The 16617-nt window shown below is 36.6% G+C and overlaps 1 protein-coding gene across 3 annotated transcripts in view; it reads left to right on the top strand.

Annotated features, from left to right (window-relative positions):
• Positions 1–15878, top strand: part of PRKACB (protein kinase cAMP-activated catalytic subunit beta) — a 172457-nt gene extending 156579 nt beyond the window's left edge. For all 3 annotated transcript variants that reach the window (XM_023208698.2, XM_023208685.2, XM_023208692.2), the window contains one exon: positions 12563–15878. In XM_023208698.2, the coding sequence (XP_023064466.1) occupies positions 12563–12688 (126 nt within the window). In that variant the 3' untranslated portion in view covers positions 12689–15878. The remainder of the gene's footprint in view (positions 1–12562) is intronic.
• Positions 15879–16617: the final 739 nt, after the last annotated feature.

Here is a 16617-nt window from a genome sequence, read left to right as displayed (position 1 = left end):
AGATTTCATTCTTTTTTTACAGCCAAATAGTATTCCTATATATATTACATTTTCTTTACCCATTCATCTGTTGAAGGACACTTAGGTTGATTCCATATCTTTGCTGTTATGCATAGTGCTGCAATAAACATGAGGATTCAGGTACTGCTTTGATATACTGATTTCCTTTGGATTAGTGGAATTGCTGAATTGTATGATAGTTCTATTTTTAGATTTTTGAAAAATCTCTATACTGTTTTCCATAGTGGCTGTACTAACTTACCTTTCTACCAACAGTGTATAAGAATTCCCTTTTCTCTACATCCCCTCCAGCACTTAGTATTTTTTGTCTTTTTGATAATAGCCATTCCTCCTGGTACGATGATATCTCACTGTGGTTTTGATTTGAATTTCCCTGATGATTAATGGTGTTGAGTGTTTTTTCATGTAGTGGTTGGCCATTGTAAGTCTGGTTTTGAGAAATGTGTACACATATCCTTTACCCATTTTAATTAGACTGTTTATTTTTGGCTATTGAATTATTGGAGTTCCTTGTATATTCTGGATATTAGTCCCTTCTTGGATTAATAGTTTGCAAATAGTTTCTCCCATTCAACAGGTTGTCTCCTTACTCTTTTGATTGTTGCCTTTGCTCTGCAAAAACTTTTAATTTAATATAGCACCATGTGCCTATTTTTGTTTTTGTTGCTTGTGCTTTTCAGGACTTAGCCATAAAATCTTTTTTGTTCGTTAGGTTTTTGTTTGTTTGTTTTATTTGTTTGTTTGTTTGTTTGTTTATGAGTTGGAGTTTCGCTCTTGTTGCCCAGGCTAGAGTGCAATGGCACGATCTTGGCTCACTGCACCCTCTACCTCCTGGGTTCAAGTGATTCTCCTGCCTCAGCCTCCTGAGTAGCTGGGATTACAGGTGCCCACAACCATGTCCAGCTAATTTTTGTATTTTTAGTAGAGACAGGGTTTCACCATGTTGGTCAGGCTGGTCTCAAACTCCTGACCTGCCTCAGCCTCCCAAAGTGCTGGGATTACAGGTGTGAGCCACCATGCCCCACCCATAAAATCTTTAACTAGACCAATGTTCTAGAGCATTTCCCCTGTGTTTTCTTCTAGTATTGTTATGGTTTGGGGCTTTATTTTTGGTACTTAATTCATTTTCAGGTGATTTGGGGATATGGTTTCAGTCTTCTGCATATAGATATCCAGTTTTTCCAGCACCATGTATTGAAGAGAGTGTCCTTTCCCCACTGTATGTTCTTGATGCCTTTGTCAAAAATCAGTTAATCGTAATACATGGGTTTATTTCTGGATTCTCTATTCTGTTCCATGGGTCTCTGTGTCTGTTTTTATATCACTACCATGCTGTTTTAGTTACTGTAGCTTTGTAGTATATTTTGTTTTTTTGTTTGTTTGTTTGCTTGTTTTTATTTATTTTTTTATTGTACTTTAAGTTCTAGGGTACATATGCATAACGTGCAGGTTTGTTACATATGTATACTTGTGCCATGTTGGTGTGCTGCACCCATCAACTCGTCAGCACCCATCAATTCATCATTTATATCATGTGTAACTCCCAGTGCAATCCCTCCCTCCTCCCCCCTCCCCATGATAGGCCCCAGTGTGTGATGTTCCCCTTCCCAAGTCCAAGTGATCTCATTGTTCAGTTCCCACCTATGAGTGAGAACATGTGGTGTTTGGTTTTCTGTTCTTGTGATAGTTTGCTAAGAATGATGGTTTCCAGCTGTATCCACGTCCCTACAAAGGACACAAACTCATCCTTTTTTATGGCTGCATAGTATTCCATGGTGTATATGTGCCACATTTTCTTAATCCAGTCTGTCACAGATGGACATTTGGGTTGATTCCAAGTCTTTGCTATTGTGAATAGTGCTGCAATAAGCATATGTGTGCATGTGTCTTTATAGCAGCATGATTTATAATCCTTTGGGTATATACCCAGTAGTGGGATGGCTGGGTCATATGGTACATCTAGTTCTAGATCCTTGAGGAATTGCCATACTGTTTTCCATAATGGTTGAACTAGTTTACAATCCCACCAACAGTGTAAAAGTGTTCCTATTTCTCCACATCCTCTCTAACACCTGTTGTTTCCTGACTTTTTAATGATTGCCATTCTAACTGGTGTGAGATGTTATCTCATTGTGGTTTTGATTTGCATTTTTCTGATGGCGAGTGATGATGAGCATTTTTTCATGTGTCTGTTGGCTGTATGAATATCTTCTTTTGAGAAATGTCTGTTCATATCCTTTGCCCACTTTTTGATGGGGTTGTTTGTTTTTTTCTTGTATATTTGTTTGAGTTCTTTGTAGATTCTGGATATTAGCCCTTTGTCAGATGAGTAGATTGCAAAAATTTTCTCCCATTCTGTAGGTTGCCTGTTCACTCTGATGGTAGTTTCTTTTGCTGTGCAGAAGCTCTTTAGTTTAATTAGATCCCATTTGTCGATTTTGGCTTTTGCTGCTGTTGCTTTTGGTGTTTTAGACCTGAAGTCCTTGCCCATGCCTATGTCCTGAATGGTACTACCTAGGATTTCTTCTAGGGTTTTTATGGTATTAGGTCTAACATTTAAGTCTCTAATCCATCTTGAATTAATCTTCGTATAAGGAGTAAGGAAAGGATCCAGTTTCAGCTTTCTACTTATGGCTAGCCAATTTTCCCAGCACCATTTATTAAATAGGGAATCCTTTCCCCATTTCTTGTTTTTGTCAGGTTTGTCAAAGATCAGATGGTTGTAGATGTGTGGTATTATTTCTGAGGACTCTGTTCTGTTCCATTGGTCTATATCTCTGTTTTGGTACCAGTACCATGCTGTTTTGGTTACTGTAGCCTTGTAGTATAGTTTGAAGTCAGGTAGCGTGATGCCTCCAGCTTTATCCTTTTGACTTAGGATTGTCTTGGCAATGCAGGCTCTTTTTTGGTTCCATATGAACTTTAAAGCTGTTTTTTCCAATTCTGTGAAGAAACTCATTGGTAGCTTGATGGGGATGGCATTGAATCTATAAATAACCTTGGGCAGTATGGCCATTTTCACGATATTGATTCTTCCTATCCATGAGCATGGTATGTTCTTCCATTTGTTTGTGTCCTCTTTGATTTCACTGAGCAGTGGTTTGTAGTTCTCCTTGAAGAGGTCCTTTACATCCCTTGTAAGTTGGATTCCTAGGTATTTTATTCTCTTTGAAGCAATTGTGAATGGAAGTTCATTCCTGATTTGGCTCTCTGCTTGTCTGTTACTGGTGTATAAGAATGCTTGTGATTTTTGCACATTAATTTTGAAGTCAGGTAGTGTGATGCCTCCAGTGTTGCTCTTTTTGCTCTGGATTCCTTTGGCTATTCAGGCTCTTCGTGGTTCCATACAAATTTTAGGATTTTTTTTCTATTTCTGTGAAAACTATCATTGGTATTTTGATAGGAATTGCATTGAATCTGTAAATTGCTTTGCATAGTTGACCATTTTAACATATTTATTTTTCTGATTCATGACCATGGAATGCCTTTCCATTTGTTTCTGTCCTTTTTAATTTCTTTCATCAGTGTTTTGTAGTTTTTCTTGTAGAGGTCTTTCAACTTCTTGGTTAAATTTATTCCTATCTATTTTATTTTATTTTGTTTTGTTTTTTTGTAGCTATTATAAATGGAATTATATTTCTGATTTCTTTCTTAGCTAGATCATTATTGATGTATGGAAATGTCACTGATTTTGTATGTTCATTTTGTATTCTGCACCTTTACTTAATTTGTTTACCAGTTCTAAGAATATTCTGGTGGAGTCTTTAGGTTTTTCTGTATGTAAGATTTGAAAGGAGGGGCAGTTTGGCTTTTTCGTTTTCTATTTAGATGACTTGTATTTCTTTCTCTTCCCTAATTGATCTGGCTAGGACTTCCATTACTATGTTGATTAGGAGTGGTGAAAGTGGACTTCGTTGTCTTGGTCCAATTCTTAGAGGAAAGTCTTTCAACTTTTCCTCATTCAATATGTTATCTGTGAATTTGTCACATATGATCTTTATTATGTTGAGGAATGCCTCTTCTATGCCTAATTTGTTGAGAGTTTTTGTCAGGAGGGGATGTTGGCTTTCATCTAATGCTTTTTTCTGCATCTATTAAGATAATCATATGATTTTTGTTGTTCATTCTACTAAAGTGATGTATCATGTTAATTGATTTGCGTATATTGATCCATCCTTGCATCCCTGGGATAAATCCCACTTGATCATGTTATATTATATATTTGTTGTGTTATTGGATTTTTGTTAGCTAGTATTTTGTTAAAAATTTTTGTGTCTGTATTTGTCAGAGGTGTTGGTCTGTAGTGCTCTTTTTTTGTTGTTGTTCGCTTGTCTGGTTTTGTATCAGAGTACTACTGGCCTCGTAGAATAAGTTAAGAAGAATTCTCTCTTCTTTAATTTTTTGGAATAATTTGAGATGAATTGATGCTAGTTCTTCTTTATAAAGTTGATAAAATTGAACAGTAAAGCCATGCAGCCCTGGGCTTTTCTTTAATGTTTGATGGGAATCTTTTTATTACATATTCAATCTGTTCCTCATTATTGGTCTGTTCAGATTTTCTATTTCTTTCTGGTTCATTCTATTTCTATTTCTTGTAGGTTGTATGTGTCCAAGAATGTATCTATTTCCTCTAGGTTTTCCAGTTAGTTAGCATATAGCTGCTCATGATAGTCTCCAATGATCTCCTGTATTTCTGTGGTGTCAGTTGTAACATATTTTTCGTTTCTGATTTTGTTAACTTGCATCTTCTCTCTTTTTTTCTTGGTTAGTCTAGCTAGCAGTTTATCAATTTTGGTTATTTTTTCAAAAAGAACCCTTTCATTTTGATGATCCTTTGTATTTTTTTCTATATTTCATTTAGTTGTGCTCTGATCTTTATTATTTCTTTCCTTCTACTAATTTTGTTTGGTTTGTTCTTGCTTTTCTAGTTCCTTGAGGTACATTATTAGATTGCTTATTTGAAAACTTTACACTTTTTGGTGTTTATTGCTGTAAACCTCCCCTTAGCACTGCTTTTGTTATATTCCATAGGTTTTGGTATATTGTGTTTTCATTTGTCTTTGCTTTAAGATTTTTTTTTTATTTCTTTCTTAATTTCTTCATTAGCCCATTAGTCATTCAGGAGCATATTGTTTCATTTCCATCCATTTGTACAGTTTCCAAAGTGCTTCTTATTACTGATTTCTAGTTTTTTCCATCAGAATCTGAGAAAAGACTTGATATGATTTCAAGTTTTCAAAATTTGTTGAGACTTGTTTTGTGTCCTAACATAAATGGTCTATCCTGGGGAATGTTCCATGTGCTTATTAGAAGAATGTGTATTCTGCAACTATTGGATAAAATGTTGTGTAAATGTCTCCTAGGTACATTTTGTACCTAGGAGTTTATGTCCATTTTTTTTGGTTGATTCTCTGTCTCGATAATCTGTACAATGCTGAGAATGGAGTGTTGAAGTCCTCAACTATTATTGCATTGGAGTCTGTCTCTCTCTTTAGATCTAATAATATTTGCTTTATATATCTGTGTGCTCTAGTATTGGATGCATATATATTTGGAATTGTCATATCCTTTTGCTGAATTGATCCCTTTATCATTATGTAATGACCTTCTTTGTCTCGTTTTACTGTTTTGACTTAAAGTTTCCTTTATCTGATATAAATTTAGATACTCCTGCTTGTTTTTGTTTTCCCATTGTATGAAATCTTTTTCCATCTCTTCACTTTCAATCTATCTGTGTGTTTACAGGTGAAGTGAGTTTTTTTGTAAGCAGCATATAGTTAGATCATGTTATGTTTATATATTCAGACAGTCCATATCTTTTAAGTGGATAATCTGATTTATTTACATTTATAGTTATTATTTATAGGTGAGGACTTATTCCTGTCATTTAAAAAATTGTTTTCTAGTTGATTTGTATATCTGTCATTCCTTTCTTTCCCTCTTATTGTTTATCATTATAGTTTGGTGATTTTCTATAATGGTAATATTTGAGTCCTTTCTCTTTCTCATTTATGTGTCTGCCCTACCAGTGACTTTTATACTTTCTTGTTTTCATGATGGTAAATATCATTGTTTCACTTTCAGATGTAGAACTACCTTAAGCATTTCCTGTAGAGCTTGTGAAGTAGGGATAATTCCCTCAGTTTTTGCTTATCTGGGAAAGACTTTTTTTCTCCTTCATTTTTGAAGAAAAGTTTCTTGGTTAGTCTAGCAGTTTATTTTTTGGTGGCATGGTTTGTTTTTTCTTTTAGCACTTTGAATATATCATCCCTTTCTCTCCTGGCCTGCAGGGTTTCCCCTGAGAAATCCACATTAGTCTGATGGAGGTTCCCTTATATGTGACTTGATGTTTTCCTCTTGCTGTTTTTAGATTTCTGTCTTGTCTTTGACTTTTGACAGTTTCAATACACTGTGTCTTGGAAAAGACCTTGTTGGATTCTATCTATTTGATCTTTGAGCTTCCTGTATCTGGCTTTCTAAATCTCTTAAAAGAACTGGGAAGTTTTCAGCTATTATTAAATTAAATGAGTTTTTCTGTCTTTACCCATCACTTTACCTTCTGGAAAACCCCAAATTTGAATATTTCATTGCTTTAAGATGCCCCCTATATCATGTATGCTTTGTTCATTCATTTTTATTTTTTATTCTTTTTTGGCGGGTCTGTCTGAATTATTTCAAAAGACCTGTCCTCAGTTCTTCTCCGTGATCTAGTCTGTTGTCAAAGCTCTCAGTTGTATTTTTTATTTCATTCATTGAATTCTTCAGTTCTGGGATGGATCTATTTGGTTCTTTTTTTTTTGAAACGGAGTCTCGCTCTGTCACCCAGGCGGGAGTGCAGTGGCGTGATCTCGACTCACTGCACGCTCCGCCTCCCGGGTTCACACCATTCTCCTGCCTCAGTCTCCCAAGTAGCTGGGACTACAGGTGCCCACCACCATGCCTGGCTAATTTTTTGTATTTTTAGTAGAGACGGGGTTTCACCATGTTAGCCAGGATGGTCCCCATCTCCTGACCTCGTGATCCACCCACTTCGGCCTCCCAAAGTGCTGGGATTACAAGCATGAGCCACTGTGCCTGGCCTGTTTGGTTCTTTTTTATGCTATCTATCTCTTTGTTGAATTTCTCACTCATATCCTGAATTGTTTTCCTGATTTCTTTGTATTGCTTGTCTGTGTTCTCTTATGTCTCACTGAGCTTCTTTAATACCATTATTTTGAATTCTTTTTCAGACATTTCATCATTTTTTGTTTAATTGGAATCTGTTGCTGGAGAATTATGTTCTTTTGGAGGTGTCATGTTTCTTGCTTTTTCATGTTTCTTGTATACTTACATTGACATCTCCACATCTGGCGTAACAGTCATTTCCTCCAGTTTTTAGGATTGGCTTTAGTAGGGTAAGACTTTTTTCTGTAGATGTATCATCATGTTGGTTTGTTGGGCAGTTTAGCTTTTATTCTGGGTGCATGCAGTAGTGCAGTCTCTATGATTTCTTCAGCTGTAATTAGCATCAGTGGGTGTCTGCGATTTCCTCAGTGGCTTAGGCAGCATTGTTAATGGAGCCCGTGGTGAGGCTTTGCTGGGGACAGGGACACCAGGCATCCTGATCCTCAGGCCCCAGTGGTGGTAGCAGCAGGCCAAGCATATCCGCCTTTGGTCCCCTGGTGGCCATAGACTGGCATCAATTTTAGCAGGTCCACAAGGGCCAATTCTTAGGCCTCCATGTGGCTTGCTCAGGTACCAGTAGTGGCAGTGGTAGGCTGGGCAGATGAATGAGACCTTAGTCTCCCGTGCAGCATGTGTGGCATAAGCAATCGTAGCAGTGATGACAGGCCAACCCTCAGGCTGCCAGGCAGTCCACACTGCTGCTAGTGATGGTAGCAACAGACTGGGCAAGCCAGGCCCTAAACCCGCAGGTGGCATATGTGGGTAAGTGCCAGCAGTGGTAGTGGTGGCAGACTGGGCAGGCCCAGCCTCAGGCCAGTAGTGGGTGGGGCAGGGCAATCCCCAGGCCCTCAGATGGCATACTTGAGCGCTGGGGTTGCAGTGCCAGGCAGTGCAGGCATATACTCAGGCCCCTCAATGGTGCACATGGGCACAGGCTGTGTTGGACCAAGTGAGGCAATCCCCAGACCCTCAAACAATGTGTTTGAGTGCAGGCAGGCGGTGGTTTGGTTCTGTTGTTAGACCCCCGATGGTGCATGTGCATGCCAGAAGCAGCAAGCAGGGTGGATGGATCCCCAAGCCTCCAGACAGTGCACTCAGTCACTGTGGGAGGTGCCATCAGGCAGGGAAGGCCTGTCCGCAGGCTCCTCTGTTGTACCTGTGGGTGCAGGCTGTGGTGAACAGGTCTGTCTTTGGGCCACTGGACAGCATGTTTTGATGCCAGTGGCTGATGACCTGAGTCTTTTGTCATGCTTCCTGATCATATGTATGTGTACCCAGAGTGATAGACAGAGGGGGCCACTTCCCAGGCCCCTCAGGTGGTGTGCTGGGGCACTGGGAGAGGTGGCACTTAAAGGGACAGGCCTGTCCTCAGACTCCCATTGGTGTACACAGATATAGACTCTGATAGGCAGGGAAGGACTATTCCTAGGCCCCTGGATAAAATACTTGAGAGGTGGTAGGCAGAGTGAGTATGTCCTCATGCCCCCAAATAGAATCCAGATGGGCCAGTTCCCAGGTCCACTGAAGGTGCTGCAAGTACATGGCAGCCCTGTTATGGGGGCTGGGCATTGCTATCAGTGGCAGTGGCCCCAGGCGGGTGGCTCTCAGGCTCTGGGGAGTGTATGCTTTGGCTTCCTTTGCCCCAGAAACAGCCTTCCCTAGTGTGCTGCCCTGCCTGTTCTTTGGAGTATAGGACACTGTGTGAGCTAGAGTGCTGGGGACCCAGCCGCACCATTGGGTCCAGCCAGCACTGTACCACTGGAGCCCCCTTGGTGGACATGGGGCGCTGTCAGTTGGGCTCCAGGTTGTATAGAGATGCATACCATCTAATGGTAATTGGCTTCTCAAAGTGGCACTGTGCTTCAGCTTCTTGGGTCCTGGGAATGGGTGTGGGACCTGGAACAAACTCCCTCTCTGGAACAAGGCTGTTGTGTGAACTCCAGGCAGGTCCCTATACTTGTCTCAGAATTCACAAGGGTTGTGGGGATCTTACATGGCTAGGATTGCAAGTCTGTGGTGGAAACGTGGACCACTGGGGATCTCTCAGTTACCCTTTCCCCGCACTGGAGAACCTCTTCTGGCTCCCAGCTGGTCCCAGCCAGGCCAGCTGCTTCACTTCCTTTTGCTTCCCTGCTCCAGATGTTCCCTGTCACTTCCCTGCTAAATTTCAGTGTTCTCTCTTAGAGGTTTTATTCAGCATGTCCTTCTTTGTGGAGGAGAGTTCTGGGTCAGCCATCTTGAAGCCCTGACCTTTATTTTTTAGTTCTTTTTGTCTGTTTTTGTACTGTATATGTCTCTGCTTTATGTAGCTTTAAAATATTTTAATATTAGATGGGTCCAGTTTCTTCACCTTTGTTTACCCTTTCCAAATTTTCTGTTCTCTTGCCCCATATGCATTATTTTAGAGTCAAGTTAGGTAATTTATATTTCCTAGAAAATCATCCTTATCTCCTGTATGTTTTCTCTTTTTTGATTAGACTTGCCAATGGTTTATGGGATTTTTGTTTGTTTGTTTGTTTGGTCTCTCTAAAGATTGATTGAATTTGGGAATTAACAGTAAAGTTGCATATTAATTAGGAGAGAACCTGAATCTTGAGAAGTTGCCATTATGAACATGTTGCTTCTGCATTTACTCAAACATCTTTTGTCATTTAGTAAAGTTTTAGAGAACCCCCCTTCCTCCATACACGAAGGAATTTATGTCTTAAAGTTATTGCTTAAATTTTTATTTTGGTTGCTATTATTAATGTGTTTGCTTTCCCATTGTAGTAGGATATGGGCAAAACATATTGTTTCTATGTTTATATTAGAATTGACCATGTTACTAAATTCTGTTATTGATTTCCACATTTTTCAGTGATTCCTTTGGATTTTTATTGACAATCACAGGAGATTGGCATATCATTTTTTCTGTTCCTTTTCAGTATTTACATCTCATTTCCATTTTTGTTTTGTTATGTATATTAGAATGTCTAAAACAATATTTTAATGCAGTAGGGCTCTTAAGCTTTCTTGTCTTGTCCCTGCTTTGAATGGAAATGCCCAAGAATATACTTTCAGGAATCATTTCTACAGTTTGTTGCCTTTCATGTTTTGCCACCAAATATAAAGTTGGACATTTGGCTGAGATAGGTATTCTTTATCAGATTAACAAAATATTGTTGATTTCTAATACACTGTATTTTGTCTTTTTTGACATGTTAGTGTGATGAATTATATCAGGGAGACATCCTCAGTTTCCTGGAATGAATACCATTTAATCATGGGGTATTAACATTTTAATATTTGCCTGAAATCTATTTGCCAAAATCTTGTTAAGTGTTTTTACTTCCATAGTCATAAGTTTTATTAATCTATAGTTTCTGTTTTTCTGAAGTTGGGATTATATGGGATTCGTAAAATGAGTTTAGAAAGTTTCCATCCTTTTATTCTGCAGAAAAATTAGGAACATAGAGTTATCTTATATCTATTCCTTATAAATTTTAACAAACTAATTCTTGGATATTGGTCTCTTTGAGTTTTTACTTTTTGAGTCAATTTAAGAAATTTATATTTCCAATAAAATCATCCATTTCCCTTTCTAATTATCATTGCTTATATTATCTTTATTGTTGTATTTATTGTTAATTAATGCTATTTTGAGGTATGCTTTTTAGATTGCCTTGAGGCTTGTCAGCTTTATTAGTATCCTAAAGATTTGTGATGTATTTGCATCTTTTCATATTTATATTTACAAATAAAATCTTCTGCCAAATAGCAATCATTTACTGATCTGTTCATATTATGTATTTAATTTTTAATAATTATTCCTAAAATGGAGTAGAACTGGACTGCCACTACTCATTTAGAGTTTATGTGCTTTTCAAAGGGCTTGATTTATCCCAGGTAATAAACAGCTAACCTACCAACAAGTGGCACACTGTAACGTACAGGTTGTAGTAATGGACAAATTGATTGACAGCCAAATCTTGATTATCAATGAAACAGATGTAAGGATCCCTGGATAATTTACAAATAAAAATAATAGAGTACTTTAACCATTTGTTTTATTATCTTCTCAACTATTATAACTATGCACAGCAGTGCAAAAATCATAGTAAATATGAATAGTTTTCATTGTCTTCTTTATTCTCTGATGCATCTGCAAATGCATCAAGGAAGAAAAAAGGCAGAAGAAAGAAGTGGCCTGAACAACTCAAACTGTACAATCATTTTCTACATATGATTGCCCCAATAGGTTTGTATTCTAAATTGCTGGCTGGCTAGACATGAAGCAACTGTCTGCTTAGCTCATTCTTCTGGATAGTGCAAAACAGCAATCCCCAAAGCAAGGCATGCAAGGCAACCAGCTCTCAAATAAAAAGATAATTTTAGAAGTCCCATTCCTGCTTATTTTTACCTTATTCTTTTTCAATACCTTATTTGTGTGTATATCTTAGTATAGCCATGCATCTAAATAATTTGTAAGTAAATAACTATATATATTGATTATGTATACTAGAAAATGTTTTACTGAAAGGGATATAAATTTAAAACCCTTGGAGAGCTCTGGGCCAGAAGTGGAGAATCATGAATTTGAAAGCTGCTTTAGCCACTTATCCATCATGTGAATTTGGTCGACTCTTTTATAATCTGTAAAATGGGAGTAAGAACACCTGTCCTTCCTTCCTCACAGTGTTGTATTGAGAACAAAATAAAGCGACTGTAATTGTTTGTAAATTCTATAAAGGCTGTGCAGATTATGACTTTTTTTAACTTTTAAAATCTTTTCCTCAAACATATTCAGTACCCACATTTAATCTTTATAGAAGACCATATTCGAGGTCGTGGGAAGACATTTTACTTTTAGGATCAAAGGAGAAAAATGTTTAAGGTTTAACAATTCTCTAATTCTAAAAGAGATACGTTTCTTTCCAACCTCTCAGAAAGTTTTGATGGCCAGATATTTTAAACAAAACAAACTTGGGAATTAAAAAAGGAAAGCAATTAAAAGTAAGTCTGAGATTTATCTGTAACTTCAGGAGAAAAGAATTTTTACAAAAGGAATAGGAAAAGATAAGGTCTTAAAAACAAGGAACTAAAAATGAAGACTTAAGTTTTGTAACTTTAGGAGCCAGGATTTTGATGCCAACAGTTAATTATCCCAGAAATTTCTTAAGTATTTTGTTGACCTGCATACTTCCTTGAATCAAAATGTTGAGGTTAATAGCTAACCTACTGTTTGCTGCTTCTTCTAGCCCTGTTACATTTTAGGAACCTAATGGCATCTAAGTATTCCACCATGTAATAACAGTGGGAATTTATTTTTCTTGGTGTTTGGAAACTCTCAGGAATTTTTTTTTCCTTTTTCTTATTTTTCTCTCTCTCTCAATTATAGGTTGAAGCTCCATTCATACCAAAGTTTAGAGGCTCTGGAGATACCAGCAACTTTGATGACTATGAAGAAGAAGATATCCGTGTCTCTATAACAGAAAAATGTGCAAAAGAATTTGGTGAATTTTAAAGAGGAACAAGATGACATCCGAGCTCACACTCAGTGTTTGCACTCTGTTGAGAGATAAGGTAGAGCTGAGACCGTCCTTGTTGAAGCAGTTACCTAGTTCCTTCATTCCAACGACTGAGTGAGGTCTTTATTGCCATCATCCCGTGTGTGCACTCTGCATCCACCTATGTAACAAGGCACCGCTAAGCAAGCATTGTCTGTGCCATAACACAGTACTAGACCACTTTCTTACTTCTCTTTGGGTTGTCTTTCTCCTCTCCTACATCCATTTCTTCCTTTTCCAGTTTCATTGGTTTTCTCTAAACAGTGCTCCATTTTATTTTGTTGGTGTTTCAGATGGGCAGTGTTATGGCTACGTGATATTTGAAGGGAAGGATAAGTGTTGCTTTTAGTAGTTCTTGCCAATATTGTTGTTGGTCAATGGCTTGAAGATAAACTTTTTACTTTGAGTAACTCAGACTCGGTTTTGCCAAAACTCTTGATAATTTTTGAAGATAGACTGTCTTATCATCAAGGAAATTTATACAAATTAAGACTAACTTTCTTGGAATTCACTATTCCGGCAGTAAATTTTGGTAGACTAATACAGTACAGCTAGACCCAGAAATTTGGATGGCTGTAGATCAGAGGTTCTAGTTCCCTTTCCCTCCTTTTATATCCTCTTCCCCTTGAGTAATGAAGTGACCAGCCTGTGTAGTGTGACAAATGTGTCACTTTCAGCAGGAAAAACTAATGATATGGATCATCACCCACATTCTCTCGCTTGGTACCAGCATTTCTGTAGGTATTAGAGAAGAGTTCTAAGTTTTCTAAACCTTAACTGTTCCTTAAGGATTTTAGCCAGTATTTTAATAGAACATGGTTAATGAAAGTGACAAATTTTACAGTTTCTCTAATAGTTCTCATCATAAACTTTTTAAATGAAAATAAGCAAACTAAAAACATTGGTTTGGATAAATACTTACACTTTGCAAAGTCAAAAAATGACTTGGTTATTGAAAACATTATAGAGGTATTCATATTTAAATGAGGGTTTACGTTTGTTTTGTTTTGTAACCCTTAAAAAGAAGTTGTTTCCAGCTAATTATTCTGGTATACTGTATTTGTGAGCCTAGAGTAGGGGCACTGCTGCAACTTCTGCTTTCATCCCGTGCCTCATCAATGAGGAAAGGGAACAAAGTGTGTAAAACTGCCACAATTGTATTTTAATTTTCAGGTATGATATTTTCAGATATTTCATAATTTCTAACCTCTTTTCTGTCAGTAAACAGAATGTCTGATCAATCATGCAGATACAATTTTGGTATTTGAGAGGTTAGTTTTTTTTCTACAGTTTTTTTTTTTTTTTTGCCAACTGACTTAACAACATTGCTGTCAGGTGGAAATTTCAAGCACTTTTGCACATTTAGTTCAGTGTTTGTTGAGAATCCATGGCTTAACCCAGTTGTTTTTCTGTTTTTTTCTTTACTTTTAATTTTCCCCATCTGATTTTATCTCTGCGTTTCAGTGACCTACCTTAAAACAACACATGAGAAGAGTTAAACTGGGTTCATTTTGGTGATCAATTCACATGCATATAAAATTTGTTGTTTTTAATCACGCTGATCTTAATGTATATAATCATTCTATTTGCTTTATTATCGGTGCAGGTAGGTCACTCACACCACTTCTTTTCATCTGTACCACACCCTTGTAAAACCTTTGAAGACATAAAAAAATCCTGTCTGAGATGTTCTTTCTACCAATCTATATGTCTTTCGGTTATCAAGTGTTCCTGCATGGTAATGTCACGTAAATGCTGATATTGATATCACTGGTCCATCTATATTTAAAATGTGCAAGAAAAAAATTAAAATACTCTGCTCTAGCAAGTTTTATGTAACAAAGGCATATCGTCATGTTAATAAATTTAAAACATCATTTGTATAAAATATTTTAATTTTCTTGTATTTCATGTAGACCCAAGAACATGCTGACCAATGTATTCTATATGTAAACTACAAATTCTATGGTAGCTTTGTTGTATATTATTGTAAAATTATTTTAATAAGTCATGGGGATGACAATTTGATTATTACAATTTAGTTTTCAGTAATCAAAAAGATTTCTATGAATTCTAAAAAAAATATTTTTTTCTATGAAATTACTAGTGCCCAGCTGTAGAATCTACCTTAGGTAGATCACCCCTAGACGTACATTGGTTTTGAGGGCTATTCAGCCATTCCATTTTACTCTCTATTTAAAGGCCTTGAGCAAGCTTATCATGAGCGAATACATCAAGGGAGTCAATTTCTGACCAATCAAGTACACTAAATTAGAATATTTTTAAGGTATGTAAAATTCCCAGTTTCAGCCACAATTTAGCCAAGAACAAGATATAAACTTGAATAAGAAGTAAGTAGCATAAATCAGTATTTAACCTCAAATTACATTATTTGAAACAGAAGATACTATGTTATGCTCAGTAAATAATTAAGAGATGGCATTGTATAAGAAGGAGCCCTAGACTGAAAGTCAAGACATCTGAATTTCAGGCTGGAAAACTATCAGTATGATCTCAGTCTCAGTTCTCTTGTCTGTAAAATGGAAGAACTGGATTAGGCAGTTTGTAAAATTCCTCCTAACTTTCACAGTTGATGACAAGATTGTCTTTTCATCTGAAATTTTGAAGGGTATGTTGCTTTGAAGTAAGTCTTAGTAAGGCAATATATTTTAGGGCATCTTTCTTCTTATCTCTGACAGTGTTCTTAAAATTATTTGAATATCATAAGAACTTGGTGTCTGTCCTAATTCCTTTCTCACTCACTGATGCTGAACACCCAGTTGAATCAAACTGTCAACCTACCAAAAAAGATACTGTGGCTTATGGGTATTGCTGTCTCATTCTTGGTATATTCTTGTGTTAACTGCCCATTGGCTTGAAAATACTCATTGTAAGCCTGAAAAAAAAATTTCTTTCTCACTGTTTTTTCTGCTTGTTGTAAGAATCAAATGAAATAATGTATGTGAAAGCACCTTGTAAACTGTAACCTATCAATGTAAAATGTTAAGGTGTGTTGTTATTTCATTAATTACTTCTTTGTTTAGAATGGAATTTCCTATGCACTACTGTAGCTAGGAAATGCTGACAACAACTGTGTTTTTTAATTAATCAATAACTGCAAAATTAAAGTACCTTCAATGGATAAGATGATTGATTGAGTCTTGAATTCCACTTGGTGCCCTCATCTCCTGATTTATTTTCTGCTGAAACAAGACATGCTTATAGATTCCTAGTTTTTATGTGTTTGGGTTGGTTTCTGGGTGGTGGGAGCAGAGCAAATTGGGGAGGAATATATCCACCAGTCTACTCACACTGGATGTTTACTAAGAAACTACTAGATTCATTTAATAGTTTTCAAAAGTGTTTCTACTTCCTTCTCATTTCTTATATTGGTTCAGATTATCCCTAACATAATGTTCTAAATATTCATATTTAAAGGATTTGATACTTCAAGAGTGCTCATCCTTCTATTGTAACAATGAACTATTAATTTCTAATTTTTTCTTCAGGAGTGTTTTTGAGCTTCACATTACCTCTTTTCATTTTAGACAGGTTAATTAGTGTGTATTTCCATAGTTGTCTTTTACCTCAAGAAATAATCATTTCTTTAGATAATTATTTTAATGGCTTGCCATTTTGTATGATTGTTCTTGCAAACATTTCTATTTATGCATTTTATAACATGGAGCTTACTATTTTTATGCCAGTGCTTGCTTCATTTTATCATTATCAGGGCTTAATATAAATGCAATTTTCTCATTTCCTTGTAAAACTAATTACAAAAATCTAGGTATGTCTTTACTGAAGAACTACCATCATTTGAAATCTATTTAGCTATAAATTTTCTCTTGTGCACGAATACTGGATATGAAGTTAAGTACTTATT

The sequence above is a fragment of the Piliocolobus tephrosceles genome, chromosome 1 (assembly GCF_002776525.5).
Source record: "Piliocolobus tephrosceles isolate RC106 chromosome 1, ASM277652v3, whole genome shotgun sequence".
NCBI classification, from domain to species: Eukaryota; Metazoa; Chordata; class Mammalia; order Primates; family Cercopithecidae; genus Piliocolobus; species Piliocolobus tephrosceles.
This window is presented reverse-complemented; position numbering and strand designations above follow the sequence as displayed.